Source organism: Oncorhynchus gorbuscha, linkage group LG12 (assembly GCF_021184085.1).
Source record: "Oncorhynchus gorbuscha isolate QuinsamMale2020 ecotype Even-year linkage group LG12, OgorEven_v1.0, whole genome shotgun sequence".
Taxonomy (NCBI): domain Eukaryota; kingdom Metazoa; phylum Chordata; class Actinopteri; order Salmoniformes; family Salmonidae; genus Oncorhynchus; species Oncorhynchus gorbuscha.
The window spans coordinates 46,537,249-46,553,391 of record NC_060184.1 but is presented as its reverse complement, the minus strand read 5'-3'; the positions used below and the strand labels follow the sequence as shown (position 1 = coordinate 46,553,391).

The following is a 16,143-nucleotide window of genomic DNA, read 5'->3' as shown; positions in this document are numbered from 1 at the left end:
TCAGACCAATGGGTTTGGATCTTGTCTTATGATAGAGTGCTTGGTACATGCAATATGTCATATTGCTGCATGTCATATTTATGGGTTAAACACAAAACTATTATGTATAGATCACGTTGCAGATTATGATTGATGGCATCGATTCTTTCATCAAATGGAGGACACATCTTATTGCAGAAAAAAATGCATGAAGTTTGAATCCACCTCAATAAAATTACAGTTCATGTCCAAAGATTCACGGTGCTCTCGATGTGAATGCTGCTCAGAATGCATAGGTGCACAGTGTTGTCTTAACTACTCATTGCTGGTGTAATTCTTGAAGGGGTGCGCTGCATGCATGTTTAAGCTGCATGCGTTTACGGCCTTCCTTCACGCTAGAACACAGCCCGTCCACATCAACGATCTCGTGACAAGAAACGGTTGTCTCTAATTTGCGCATCAATGTAGCAGATACGTGCCTTCACGTCCTCGATATGTCTATTTCATCACATCCACTTCTGTCTCGACCTGCTCCTGGGTTAATATCTGAAAGATGGGATACTGATCTGCCCCTTGTATTCTGTAAGTCATAGAGCCTCCACTCAGTCAAAGACCCACTCTTAGCCATCATCATATGCAAACCTTCATTTTGGGCTACACTTAGCCGATGTTTGTGCATGGCCTGAAAAAAAGGTACTTTTAAGGCCGTTAAGAGAGAGAGACAATGGGGGTAAAAAAAAAGGTAGAAGTATGTTTTTATTTCCCCCTGGTGGTTCTGAACCAGTGGGGAGCCAGCCGAGCAGCTCCCAACTCATTTTAGTGCATTTGGTTCCTGTTGATCCATGAAATGTCCTGTCTCTACCGACTCCTCATAGTTACTAAAGTATTCCCTGCAGTATATAACCGTCCTCTTTCCGCTGTTTAAAAGGTGGTTATAAACAATAATGGCCGTCGACAAACAGAGATGCACCAACAATCAGAGAGGGGAAACAGGAAACAACAGGCAGGGTCCTTCTTCAGTAAGCTAGGGCAGCATCACTTCCCTACCGGTCTGTATAACAAGCCGACCTGCCACTAAGAAATGTCTTTCATTTTGTTTGTGTGAGAGGGGTCCTTTCCCCCAGCTCTAAGGCTCTCCTCACCTGCCTGCCAGGAAGATTCTATCAAAGACATCCATGTTCGGTCAAGGTCTTAGAAGAGGCCTGGACAGGAACGGCTGTTGATTTAAAGGGGGATCACCTTTTTCTCTCAGCTGCTCGCTCCCGAACACCTGGACAGATGTCTGGACTCTCGTTAGAGGGCAGGCAGCTCAAACCACACTCTGACACTGACCCCATTATTATACAGCATGAGAGAAACCCAGCAACTTTAGCCCAGGTCCATCTTCTTTCATCATGTGAAAGCCAAACGCCATCTCTGTGCTTGTCTCACAGAACTCTGCAACTGACAGGGTCAGAGTACACAGAGCTACAGGACAGATACTCCTGAAAATGTTCTAATAGGACAGTAGTATCAACTATTTGTTGAGATTAAACTGATTCAGCAAGCCATAATTCAGCTACTGTTCGTGACCCAGGAACTCTGTCAAAATGTTGTAACTATAGTCTTGAGCTATTGAAGGTACTTTTCAAAAGCACTAAAGTGCACAATACATTCAATTCAAATAATGACTTATGCTTCATGCATCCATAAACTCTGAAGCATATTCAAGTCTGAAGGGTGGAAATGTATTCATATTAAATATACAAGAGAACTTGAGGCAGGAGAAAAGTTTGAAAAATGTGAATGTGGATTAATAATTCATACTGCTTTTGTAAAGAAATTACAGTTATGTATTTACACTTGCTCAAATCGCTTACAAGCATTTTTTTGGATTAATGACTATTTTCAAAACAGAATCCACAAGACACAAAACTCTGTGGCCTTTTGCAAAAGAGTAGATGTGTTTTCAAAATGTAGTTGCCTTCTGAAAACATAAATACATTCATTAAAACTCTACTATACTGTACACATTGCAAATAGATCCATCAAAGGAGTACGGCTGCCTGCAAAAAGATTCCAAGAGTCCAAGCAGACAAAACAGAAAGTTAGTCTGTCTTTTAAAAATCCCACTTAGATCAATACATTTTCTTTACAGTCACCAAATCATGATTGTCAAAATTGCAGAATTATGAGCAATTACATATTTCACCAAACAATTTCATACATATCAAATCAAATATTATTCCTGATAAAAATGGAAAAAAGTCAATAATAAGCCCGTTCATTCATCGATATCATCACAATCCAATTCCATGTATTCAATACATACAGTAGGCTGGTTTGCTCACATTTTGTAGACTTTCCAATTGGTTCCAGAAACACAATCCATAATAGAAATGGGAAAGGTGAATACAATGGAGAAACACAACTGATACAGTCTGAATGTATACTGTATTAGGCCTCAACCTACACCAAAGCAAAGCTCTATCATCGAAGGTCACAATATTGGAGATGATGACTTAGGAGTAACCCACAGTGACTTATAAGTAACCCAACATCATTCTCTGCATCTCTGCATGTCCATAATATTGTAATAAAAATTCATATAAAGTGGACAGTCCCCATTGCATAGATCATTCTCTATATTGTACATGGTTTGACAGTGATGGGGGGGGGGATTTTAACATGTTGTGCAATAGTATTTATTTATGCCAGAAAGTGAACACAGTTGCACACATTTCTTTTCTGATGAAAACAGTTAAGTTAACATTTCTGAGAACAAAACACTTAACAGTGAGTTTTGTGTTCATTGTTGACGTTTGTATTTAAAAGTTTTGCAAACAAGTGGTCTAAGATATACAAGTCAGGTACAAAGGCAAGAAAATGATCAGTTCTGTAACTGTATATGAGCGTTTGATCATTGGTGTTGTGCTATAGATACGTTTCAACACTGATACAGAAATTGAGTGTAAGTGACTGAGAAGATCTAGATGCATGCACTGCTGCCTGTTTGGCCATATGAATTAAAAACAGATTTTATTTTATCACTTCAAGGGAAGGTATGGGAATAATGTTCAATTCATTGTTTGGTTAACCCCTTTTTACCTTTTTGTGATTGGTGATATAATACGTGGATTATATTTCACATCAATGTGTTGTGTAATCTACATTGCTAAAGCTCAGTGCTTGATCATGACAGTCAGATGCTCTGTCTGTTTTTTTGGGGGGTGTCTATCTGAAGTCTTTTTTTTAGCCAATGGCAGGGTATCCTCACTCCAACACTGCCTATCTGGGACAGCGAATCACAACCAAATACAAGACAAGCAAAAAACAATATAGCACCACATGTAACACTCTCTTCCAATTGTTACAACTTTGGCTACAAACTGTCATGACTGTATCCAGGGCTGGTGGGTGTCTCTGTCCCAGTGGCAGTTGTCTGGGAGAGGTGGCCCTTCCAGTTCACTGAGGCAGGCAGGTTATCCCTTGACCCAGCAGGGCACCTAAGTAAGATTCTTCTCTCTCAATTCTCCCCAGACACACCATCCTGAGAAGCCACTTTTTCCTACCACAGGAAGCCCAAGAGAACACTATAGGTAGCAGTCTGACAGGCAAACTGAACCCTGGCCTTTTATATCCTGCCAGGTTTGAGAAGTTGGACATCACCCCAAAAAGCGCCCAGAAGATTAAGCCCGTTCTGGAGCGCTGGATGGCCGAGGCCGAGGCCCGCCACCGGTCTGGCATGCAGAACCTGACCGAGTTTATTGGCAGCGAGCCCTCCAAAAAACGCAAGCGGAGGACCTCGTTCACCCCGCAAGCGCTGGAGATCCTAAACAGCCACTTCGAGAAGAACACGCACCCCTCTGGACAGGAAATGACCGAGATAGCTGAGAAACTGAACTATGACCGCGAGGTGGTCCGCGTCTGGTTCTGCAACAAGAGGCAAGCGTTGAAAAACACAATAAAGCGATTGAAACAGCCCGGTGACCTGGACCTGGACCTCGGCCCGACCGCGCCCATGGACCCTCTCTGTGATTCTCTGGATGAGATCCCAAAATGAACGACCAAAACTAGAGATAAAGAGAAAAGTCCAAACAACATGGTGGATCATGACCCAAAGTGGGAAGAAGAATGAAAGAACATTCCAGCCCTTTTATAGAGTCACCTGAAAAGGACAGTTAGGAAAGTTTGCAAACGAGAATACGTATTATCAGTGTGATTACCACAGTTATTGACCTTTGCCGAAATCCCAAAATAAAAATAAATATGTTAGTATTTGATAGAAAAAGATTACAAACCTAGAGTGTGCTGTTTCAAAGAGTTCTAGTTCTGGCCTCATAGACCAGAATATTGTCCAAATTTGGGTTCCCATTAGGGAGATTTTAGTAAAGCAATCATGCCAAAATCAAAGACAAAAACACTAACTACTTACCAAAGTCTGTTGCATCGGAATACTAAGAATAATTTTTTAAGTGTAAAAGTGTTCTAAATTTTTACATTTGTACTGGCAAGAACATCTAAGATGTGTGTGAGTTTGGCTGTACATTTTATCTTTGTCTCACTTAATTTCATTATCTCCCGTGTTTATATGTAAATATCTACTAAATTGAAACCACAATGTCAAATTTGTCATGTAAATGCGTTTCTTTGCTGTTCAACAATGGCATATTGTTTGTCTCAGACTCTTTCTCATCTGCAACTATTTTCAGTCACAGTGTAACTTTGTACAACTTTTACAAGTATTTATCGATGATTTTATGAGATTGTCTATGTTTTGGAGGAAGGGTAATAAACTGAAGGCTGTCTAAACAATGAGGGGATACTCTGTACCTAACCATATAGGTTCTGTCTCTGTGCACCGACTCTATTGTGGATATGTCTGAAGCTACTGTATCTCATTCTGTTGCCAAAGCCTGATAGCCAAAGAACACATTACTTCAGCTCAAGAACATGGGGGTATTTTACCTTGGCCAATAACATGTTTTAGTTATTGTTATGTGCCTAAGTTCACTTTCTCTGGTTATTTTTACTGTACAGTTTCTTTCATACACTGAGCTCAACTAAGTTACACAAAGGCCAACAGAATGCCAAATAACATTTTGATTCCCAAAAATGACTCTTTGTTAGTTCACAACCCTTTGATATTGCAATATAGAACATGTGTTTTACTGTGAGGACTTGTCTGCCCATCTTTTTCTGAAGTGTGTATCTAGTTGTTTCTATTTGAAGAATTGCTCCTGCATGTTTGAGATGAACCACTTATAACAAAGTTGGACTTACAGAAATCTGGAAACAAGACAACATAAAACACAAAAGGCAGCCCGAGTTCCAAATCCCTAAATTACATGTATATTTTTCAGAGTACATTGTCACTGAGAACAAATTACACGTTAGTGGTTTTAGCAAATATTTTTTTACATGATTTGACCTTTAGAGCAAAATGTGCATTTACGTCCCTTTAGCATTCAGTAACTCATTATAATCTTATCAATCTGAACGTTTTCTAATCGCTGAATCTTTGTCTTCAGGGGTCAAATATGTTTTTTGTGAAAATGTCCTGCTGCGGTTTGGTTTCTTTTCTTGGAGTGATTCTATAGTGAAGCCTTGACAGACAGTATAGCCTAATTCAAAAAAGTATTTTGGGGAAAAGTCGTGTGAAATGCAAGACTACCAAGTAGCCCTTTCGCAATACATAATCCATATTCATTTCAACCAACAAATCAGAGGGTGTTATTGCTGTGTAGATGTTGGATATGAACAGAGTGTCGTCACAACATGTAGCTCACCTCCTATAGGTGTACTTCAATATTACCAGGACCCACATGGAGGATTTAAGGAATCCATATTGTTACACCACTGATGTGTTAATAACCTATAGGCCTACAGCCACTGTGTTGAACTATAAAGAGTATTGCAAACTGATACACACATGTAAAAACCACTTTTCAGAACTCTTAATATTACACATTGATATGAAATGTTCTAATTTGATTCAAGTAAAACACTTAGTCCCACTTTACACTGTTGCTTGCCTAGCAGCATGAAGTGCACTTGATAACACTTACAAACACATACGGAAATAGACATTAGTTGAGGAGAGTACACAGAAGGCTGAGGTTTGAGAGGCACTACATAGGAGACCCCCTTACGTGTTCATTTACCCTTTATTATTTAATGTAGGCCTACCTTGAGCAAAGATTGAATACTTTTAGCAGGAAGTCGTTTTCAACAGTGTAATATTGTAAGTCAGTATTACTAAATGGTGTTCAATCATAATATACTGTAAGTCATATGTGATTTGACTCAATTTAAAGACTTTTGTGCGTTCCCCCTCTGTCTCTCACCCCACCTCATCCCAACATGTAAGAGAAGTGATTATGCGGCTTCTGTATTGTATGGGCAGGTAGTACTGAGGCTAAACAATGAAGCTGTAACCAAAAACAAAAAGACAAAGGACGGAGTTCAACCTTCACGTAACCCTTTGAAGCTGGACCAAAGCTCTATAGTTATATGCACATTGTACAGAGAAATGGGTTAATGTCGCCGACAATCTTGAAACACAATGAGAATCGATGAGTAGATAAGTAGTAGTTCTTTTAAACTTGACGCCACCACTGCCCACCGTACATTGTGAGCAATGCCATGCAAAAACCATCAGAGAAAAAAAGACCGAAAAATGACTCCTATATGTTTGAAAGTAGTGTTCACTTCTCATGGGGGAGGGGGGAACTGAGATTCTGTATGACACAAGGTGTACTTTTGCCAAGTGGTTTCCAGGGTCACATGTATAGGACTTACTAGAGTTTGTTGTTACTTGTTTAGCTTTTTTCTCTCTGTGGCTATGTTACAGACACTTCTCAGTTTCAGTCTCCAAGATGTGCCCTATTTTATAGGGGGCAAAGAAGGCTTTATGATTGTACCCGATTCTGTAAAAAAATAAAAATAAAGATAATCATAATTAAGATAAATGTTTTTAAATTATATCCACACAGACTCATACACCAACTGGTTTGAAATATTGTTACAACTCAAGAAAGACCTCGAAACCAAAGCTGATGAACCTGCAAAGGTTGCTTTTCATTTTATAGGCTGAAACCTGTGCTTAATCTATAGAGCAATATCTGTTTGGTCATTTAAGCGGCGCTTTGTGTATTTCTAAAAAGCTTCACGTCTGTCACATTTATTTGTACCATTATTAATAATAAACAAGTGTTAGACATTAATGTATCGTCTTGTTTATTCTGAAATGTAGAAGGAATTTTGAATCTAAAAGATATTTCTCGGTGACATATAAGCACCAAAAGGACATTTCCAAATAATTATCTGGTAAGAACTGCATTTTGTCTTGTACAATATACTCTTAGAATAAAAGGTGATATTGCTTGCTTCATATATCTCACCCCCTAAAAGTTCTATAGAGTAGAACCCCTTTTTCTTCAAGGAAAAGGGTTCATTGGGGTTCCATATAGAATTTAGGGTGCCATATATCAAGCGAGCGTTATAACCTTTTTAGAACCTTTTTTTGTCCTGTGTATGGTAAAGAAAGCACAAATGCACCACATACTAACAATATACCAACAGGCACTGTAAACACTGCAGTCGGAGTAATAAGGCCGGGGTTGCAGAACATGACTCAGTGTCTTCTAGTCTCACAAGACCTGTACATATCCCCCTATCAAATTCCACCAATGCATACTTTGCTGTCCTTGCATTAAAACACACACATATATATATATATATATAGTTGGAGCATAAAGTTAACTCAAACTTCTGTGTCTTGCCCATCATTTTTCCCTGTGTAGTTTTCAGAACGTCTTAGCTGTCAGCTTTCTTGCACTTCCACAGTGCCGTGATTGAGAGAATTGAACAATGAACCACGTTTCAATACAGAGAATTTGCACCTAAAAGCAAACGGACAGGCTTGACAGCCTGTGGGGTCAGTAGCAATTCATTTATATTTCCATAGGGTCAATAGAAATGAATACATGTCAGGGTTATTTCACATCAATGCCTTACCAGATAACAATAACGAGACAAGCGTACAAAAAAAAAAAAATCAACATTCTTCAGTGAAAGCCTTTTGAAACTAAACTCCAAAGTTTGAAATAGCTTTCTTGTTTATGAAGCCTTTGAAAACTGTCTGGCTGGTGAATAGAAGGTAGTAAATAAATAAATAATAAAAAAGCACAGACAAACATAAATTATTAACATTAGGCTGAAAACAGATTTTTTTTCCCCCCTCTTCGTTTCAAAAAACTAGATGTATTTTTACGTGGTGATGGGTGAGGTATAGCTTGGGCTATTTGATAATCTTCTATTTTGTATTTGTTCCATTTTCTTTATTTTTCACTGTACAACATAATTGTGCAGACAGGCATTTTTTTCAATGTCTTTTATAGTTTGTTGATGGAAAAATAAAACTTCAACTTAACAAAAGTTAACAAAATGGCAATAAGTGAATGACCAGAGCACAAAAATGACATATCTCACTCTCAACATAACAACAATACATATTTCTGGTACAGAGAGGAGTAACCCAATAAGTGAGGTGGAATCATGGAAATAGTGTATAGACAAAACAAACATGGTTAAAATCCACGTTTTTTCAATTCACCTATTTTCTTCTGGACTTTGTCATATATACTATGTGTACAACATTGTGAGAAGCACAAGGACAGAATCACACTCAAACATTCAAAATGGTACCGTTGATATGCTGATATTCTAGTCCACAATTAATTGAATATTCTGGTATATTAATTGTGTTTCTATGGGTGGGATAATGTTGCTACTAAAGAATCATCAATCAACACTGTCAGTACTGAAGCTGTTTGATCCTGAATCTTAACCATATCCATGACCCTTAATAATCATCTGAAACAGTGTTGTTTGCGGTCCCTATTTCAATGAAATCAGAGGAGGACATTATCACTAGTATTGCCAGATTTCTTTGCAAATTAGAAAATACCCTTTATATTTTGTCTACATTACGTACATATAGTATAGTCTTTCAAAAAAGCGAGAAATATGTTTGTGTTGATCTATGAGTCTAAATAGGAAAAATAATCTCTCCCGAACAGCTCTTTGCGACAGTCAACCGACGGACTTCGAACACATTCCTGTTCAACTAGCAACCAATTGAAATGATCCTGGAAGAGAAAGAGGGTGAGAAGAAAATATTATGACATGTTGGCAGTCCAAATGGATTATGTTTCAATATCAGTCAGGACACAGAAAGAGAAAGGTGGAGGATGAGGCTGCATGTGTTGGATGCAGATGGTTTTAAATTGCCCCCTTTGTTTTCCATCAGGCATGAGGCATTCACTTCCCTTATCTTTCAGACAATGTGCACTGGGCTGATGTTCTCAGTAAATGAACTGTCGGTGTATCCATCTCTACCAGCAGCCCTCCCTCCGCCTCCTTGTTTTCACTTCCGCCTCAAGGTTGAGACGTTGCTGCTCTCACTGCTCAGCCCCCAAAGCCGCTGAGGCGTCTCCCACTCTGCTGCTCTGCTCCGCACACCAGGTTGCCTCTGGGGGTACAATTAACAATCCTCACATGCAATCCAGGTTGTCCATGCATATGATGCCTGGTTGCTTTTGGTATTCTGTTTTTTTTCCTCCACCATTCTTAGCCATGACACAATTTGAGGCATTTGAAGGTAAAGGAGTTAATAGGCTAGTTTTTTCTTTATAGAGATGGCCGGCACCCTGACTGGAATAGCAGATTGCATTGCCCACAGCCCAATAAACTTTCTACACTGTCTAATCTACACTGACTATGCGAATGCTCCTTCTCACTTTGTGATACCTTCCGTTTTCCTTCAGGACTCAAGACTAGGCCCAGTGCTCCCACCACCATGGGTCCCACCTCTTCTCTTTTGCATGAACCAATCCAAGGGTGTTGGTTTGACATGTTCTTCTTCACAAGGGTGTTGGTTTGACATGTTCTTCTCCACAAGGGTGTTGGTTTGACATGTTCTTCTTCACAAGGGTGTTGGTTTGACATGTTCTTCTCCACAAGGGTGTTGGTTTGACATGTTCTTCTTCACAAGGGTGTTGGTTTGTTCTTCTCCACAAGGGTGTTGGTTTGACATGTTCTTCTCCACAAGGGTGTTGGTTTGACATGTTCTTCTCCACAAGGGTGTTGGTTTGACATGTTCTTCTCCACAAGGGTGTTGGTTTGACATGTTCTTCTTCACAAGGGTGTTGGTTTGACATGTTCTTCTCCACAAGGGTGTTGGTTTGACATGTTCTTCTCCACAAGGGTGTTGGTTTGACATGTTCTTCTTCACAAGGGTGTTGGTTTGACATGTTCTTCTCCACAAGGTTGTTGGTTTGACATGTTCTTCTTCACTACCATTCTCGGTTTTACCGAAATTAGAAATTAAATCATGTTGAATGAATTCAACAGAAATATTTACAGTACTGTAATGTTCTGAACATGAACCTAAAAAAATGTGCAAAGACCATCTGCATTACCTAATTATTGTTGTCAGGGGTAGGACCTATAAATCTGTTTCACTCTTCCAGGGTCAGGGTCAATTCCACCCTCTGTTAACTCAATAAGGAATTGGATTAAAGTTCCATTTATAAATAGGATTGCCCATGAATTCACTTTCAATGAATTAGTTGAAATGAGTGGACCCAACCCAGATCTCTATCCACTGACACTGCTTTACTATATTATTACACACCGCCAGCTATTCTGATCTGTAACCAGGTTTCCATCCAACCTTTCATGCAAGTAAAGTATGTGTTGTATGGAAACAGCTAATTTTTGTCGGTAACATTTCCAAATGTCCACAAAACAAAATACGCTAGACAAGGTGGGATCTTGTTGTGTCAGTAAAATTAATGATGAGAGAAATGGTGGTGGACATGCCTTTATGCACAAATATTGATATAAGAACCATCACATCAAAGTAAACATGGAGTCAAGCGATGATATTGTGTGGTCCTCCCACTACGACTCGGGAAAGAAAACAGTTTATTAGGCTACAGATGAAATAAATTATGATGAACTTCACAGGGTGGTGAAAGTGCACAGTGATGTGCTTGATGCTTCTTTCCAATAGATATATTGGGTCTTATTCTGGTGACATGATGATCGATGCTTGGCTGCCGTTTGACAAATAAAAATAATCTCGCTCTCATGATGTATGTAGCCTACCCGCACTGTACCTGCCAGCTGTTGGCTAGAGCACAGACGTCGAGACCAGAGTGGGCACATTCGCTATATAAAGCAACATTAACAAAATGATTCGATACCTGGGAATTGAAGCGTAAAAGTTATTTTTACGTGCAAATCTGTTTGATGGAAACATCTCTGGTGTGGAAATGCACATATTGTTTTTATGCATATTTTTGAATATTTTCATGAAAATCTGTCGCCAATTGGATGGAAACCTAGCTCTTGTGGAAAATATTGTTGTACTGTCCATTTCTCTCAGATTGCTATGGTAAAAACAAGACACGAGTTGTATTCTAAGTGGAGTAGTATCATCTGAGAGTGATATATATATATATATATATATATATATATATATATATATATATATATATATATATATATATATATATATATATATATTAACATGTATAACAGAGATCCCATCCTAAGATGTTTGGAAGTCTGGCAGATAACTGTTCCTCTGATGAGGTGTTTGTATGGACAATCCACCTCTTCATCTGCCTCTTACACTCTCTCCCAATCACCTATAGTATACTCTGAGGCAGAGAGATAGAGAGTACATAGCAAAAGGCAGCGAGCGAGAGAGGAGATATGGATTGAGGAGTAGGTTGTGAGTGGTATGGTTGGCCGCATCTTTGCTGTCTTATTAGTGGGGGCCCAGTGCGGACACTTTGGCCTTCTTCATGGGGCCATGATGAGACCCTCTTCGCACATCTCAGCAAAATGGCTGGGGGAAATCACAGATGAGAATCACTCAAAAACAGGGAGATGTCAACAGGACCATAATGATACCTGATGGCCCCAGAAGACTCTCTCCCCTTTTCCCTCTCAGCCTTATACCTGCCCAAGTTGCACTATACTTGAAAACATAATTAGAGATAAAACAGACAGAAGCTTTACCCCACCCCTCCACCATTTTCTGTAGCCAAAGCTCTTTGTTTAATACGTCCGGGATTCTTTTTCACACACACACACACACACACACACACACACACACACACACACACACACACACACACACACACACACACACACACACACACACACACACACACACACACACACACACACACACACACACACACACACACACACACACACACACACACACACACCTCTCTTTCACTTCTTCAGAAAGGGGGATGAAAGAAAGAAAGAGAAAGAAAAATGGAGGGGGAGAGAGAAAAGGAGAAAAAGAAAAGGAGAGCGAAGAGGAGGCGGAGAGTTCCCTCTGTGAGATGCCAAGGTGCTCCCAGTCCATTGTGCTGCCGGCTGTCAGGTTAAATTAGGGAGTACAGGCTCCGTGAGTGTAAAAAAAATCAATACTTGATGGAAGACTGCTCCCCGGAAAATCTGTTTTGATTCCAGGATTAATTCTTGACCAAAGGCTCGAGCAAAATGACATGCCATTAGGCTGAAAATGAACACATTCTGCAGTGGAAATTGGATGGAAATGTGTCAGGTGATTGTCCTGGCTGGTTGTTCTGCACTTTGAGCAGCGGGGCTGAAGGTGTGGCTGCTGCTGCGAATGAGGCCCCCAGACTGACTCCATTTCCAGAGCAAAAGACAACTCCACTGTGGCCTGGGAGTATTCTCAAGACCATTGTTATCCAGCTCCTGCACATGCATGCTTACCTAGTTGAAATGCATTTGTCCACCACATTCTCTCTCTCTCTTGTGTTTTCCATGAAGCATGGCATGGAAGAATGGGGGAACCTTAAAATAACGCAATGGTGAGAAGAAAGGGGGGAAATGCAATATTGATGAGCAAGTAATGTGTTTGTCATCGCAAATAACATGTCCCTGTTTGAAACTTCAACGGGAGACAGAAAAGAGCGTCTGAGCATTGACATTAACAACAGATGCAGTCAAGCTGGACAAAAGCTGTTGGCAAATGTCTTGTGTAAATAGAGCATACGGTCCCGAGCCTCATGCCACAACAAGATGGTTTACTTTTCATATTGAATATCTGCCCATCCGCCCTGTGGTATAAAGCAACATTTACTTTATCAAAATGTGATGAGTTAATGAAAATAAACGTTCATTTGGCCACTGCTCAATTACAAAAAGAAAGCAATCAATCATTATTTCCTCACACATTTTACTGGAATGAAAAAGGATACCAGGTATCATATGCAAAAGTTTAAAGAATGAACATTTCCGGAATAAATGAACGAAAAGCGGTGAGAGAGAGGATAGCCTACTCTCAGAATATGTTTACTCTGTGCAGACCATCTTCCACAGGATATTTTGCATCTCTCTTAATGGCTATGTATCTGAGCACCAAAACTCTGTAAAGAGACAGGAAAAATTTCTTGCACACAAAGTAGTCAGAAAGTGGAAGGTATTGCCATTTTTTCCATTCATTTACATTTACATTTAAGTAGACGCTCTTATCCAGAGCGACTTACTCTTCCATTGTGCCAGAGATTTGTTTGACTGATCATTTTCCACATGTGAAAATAGTGAATTATATGGGACTGGTATTGGGTGAAAAGATAATTGAGAATGTCAAAAATATGAATATGCATAAAATGCAATATATGAAGCAATTAATTTTAATGTAGGCTGCAATAGTCCTGTCTGCATAGGCGACCTAGTACCTACATCTGGCCTTTGAAATAGACCTACTCTTTGGAAGCGTGTGAACTACATATTCATTCATGTTTTCATAGTTTGTTTTACTTGTGTACAAAAATGTTTAGACATAGTTAGATACATTAGACTCGCAGGGGTATTCAACTCTTACCCTACGAGGTCCGGAGACTGCTGGTTTTCTGTTATACCTGATAATGAATTGCACCCACCTGGTGTGCCAGGTCTAAATCAGTCCCTGATTAGAGCTGAACAATGAAAACAAACAGTGGAACTAGCTTCGAGGTCCAGAGTTGAATTTGAGGGTGACGAGAGTAACCGAATGTGACAAATGGCAGAAGACCTACATTTTTTAGCAGCTCTGTAGAATTGTATGGGTTTAGCGCCATCTACAGGCAAAATGAAACTCAATCTGGAGACAAGTGTGTCATTTTACTTCCAGGCTGTAGATAGCAGAATGTATCACTTCGCTGAGGCAGTGGTTTTGGTTGGAAAGTTCGAAAGCTTGCTGATGAGAGTGGTTTGAGGGAGTTGGAGGTTGGCCCTCCTGTGGTGATAGGAGATGTTCCACCCAGTGGCGGTTCTGGGGGGGGGCAGCGCCGCTGTGACAACAATTTAGGACCCCCTTGTGGCCCCCTAAATGTGGAGTATGAAATCATTCTTACATAACTAATTTTTGCTATCGTTCTTTTTTTACATCCGTTATTAGACAGTGGCAACGATGATGATTATGAACATGGTCTTTTGCCTGCTAATGCCATGGTCTTTGAACATGGTCTTTTGCCTGCAATGCAGTGAAGAAAACAATGACAACAATAATATCTAATGTAACTGGCCCCTCTAACAGTACAACTGGCCCCAGCTTGGCCCTCCCAGTTGAAATGGTCTAGAACCGCCACTGGTTCCTCCGTGGCTACTCTCACCCTTATGAAAAAGATATTGCAGTCAAAGTGCAGTGTAACTGCAGTACACTGTGGTATAACTGTAGTTAGAGTGCAGTGTAACTGCAGTATGCTGCAAATACTGGGTCCAAAATACTGCAGTAATTTTGCAGTATAACTGCAGTTACAGTGCAGTGTAACTGCAGTTCAACTGCAGTACACTGTAGTTATACTGCAATTACTGTGTCCAAAGGGGTAAAAGTAATCAAATCAAATAAAGTGACATGGGACAAATGGTTGACAATTACATTGGTATAAGTTGTTATGCATTTCTACCACTTTTCACAGAGGGATCCAAGGACCCAGATAGTGGGCGCAAAGGAGCAGGCGTTTACCTTGTTGAATTTGATGTGCAGATATGTAGAAGACTAACAGATGAACTGTCAGTATACTCAGTTGAACTGTTGGCGATAGTAGTTGCCCTCCAAGTGGGTGGAGGACGTACAACCTGTTAGAATTATAGTATGCTCAGATTCTCTGTCTGTATTGAATAGTTTATCATCTGGTAAATCTCATAGGAGTGACCTACTGTACTGTTGAAGGTATTAATGTTATTATGGAGAATTGAGAGACTGGGTGTAGTAGTGAGATTCTGCTGGGTCCCAGCACATTCGGGTGTGGAGGGGAATGAAATTGTAGACCAGTTAGCTAAAAGAGCTTTGAAATGAGATATAATTGATATTAATGTTCCACTGGGTAGAGGTGAGGCCAGATGTAAGATCAGAGCCATTTCCTTACTGTTCTGGTTGTTCTAAACAAATTTCTGGGGATTCAGAAGTCTCTAAAACATGATGGCTAGATAGCTAGATAGTGTAGTCAAAATAGTACAGTTTAACAGTCATATTGTAAATAATGAACTTACGGTGTGAATTTAGCATAGGCTCTCCAGAAACTACACTGAACAAAAATATGAACGCAGCATGCAACGATTTCAAAATAATTGCCGTTCTTACGGTAATTGACCGTTAAATAACATAAACACATTTAGCATCTCCTGGCTTCCAAGCATAGTCCACAAGCCACTGATGCAGACCTTTGGAACATCTACATTTAAAAAAAAGTATAATAAATCCATTTAATATAGCCTACACCATCGCAATAAGACAGGTCTAAAGAAACATGACATGAAGAAAATGTAGTCTATTTCAGAAGAACAGAATAACATACCCCTAACTTCAAACACCTGAAAACCACGTGTTTGATGTATTTGAAACCATTCCACCGATTCTGCGCCAGTCATTACCACGAGCCTGTCTGGCTGGTGAATAGAAGGTAGTAAATAAATAAATAATAAAAAAGCACAGACAAACATAAATTATTAACATTAGGCTGAAAACAGATTTTTTTTCCCCCCTCTTCGTTTCAAAAAACTAGATGTATTTTTTACGTGGTGATGGGTGAGGTATAGCTTGGGCTATTTGATAATCTTCTATTTTGTATTTGTTCCATTTTC

At 39.7% G+C, this 16,143-nt stretch overlaps 1 protein-coding gene across 1 annotated transcript in view; it reads left to right on the top strand.

Moving 5' to 3' along the window:
- The window catches only part of LOC123990378 (POU domain, class 6, transcription factor 2-like), a 64,125-nt gene extending 56,980 nt beyond the window's left edge, over positions 1–7,145 (top strand). The window contains exon 7 of the mRNA XM_046290941.1: positions 3,499–7,145. Coding sequence (XP_046146897.1) covers positions 3,499–4,021 — 523 coding nt within the window. The 3' untranslated portion in view covers positions 4,022–7,145. The remainder of the gene's footprint in view (positions 1–3,498) is intronic.
- The last annotated feature ends 8,998 nt before the right edge of the window (positions 7,146–16,143 follow it).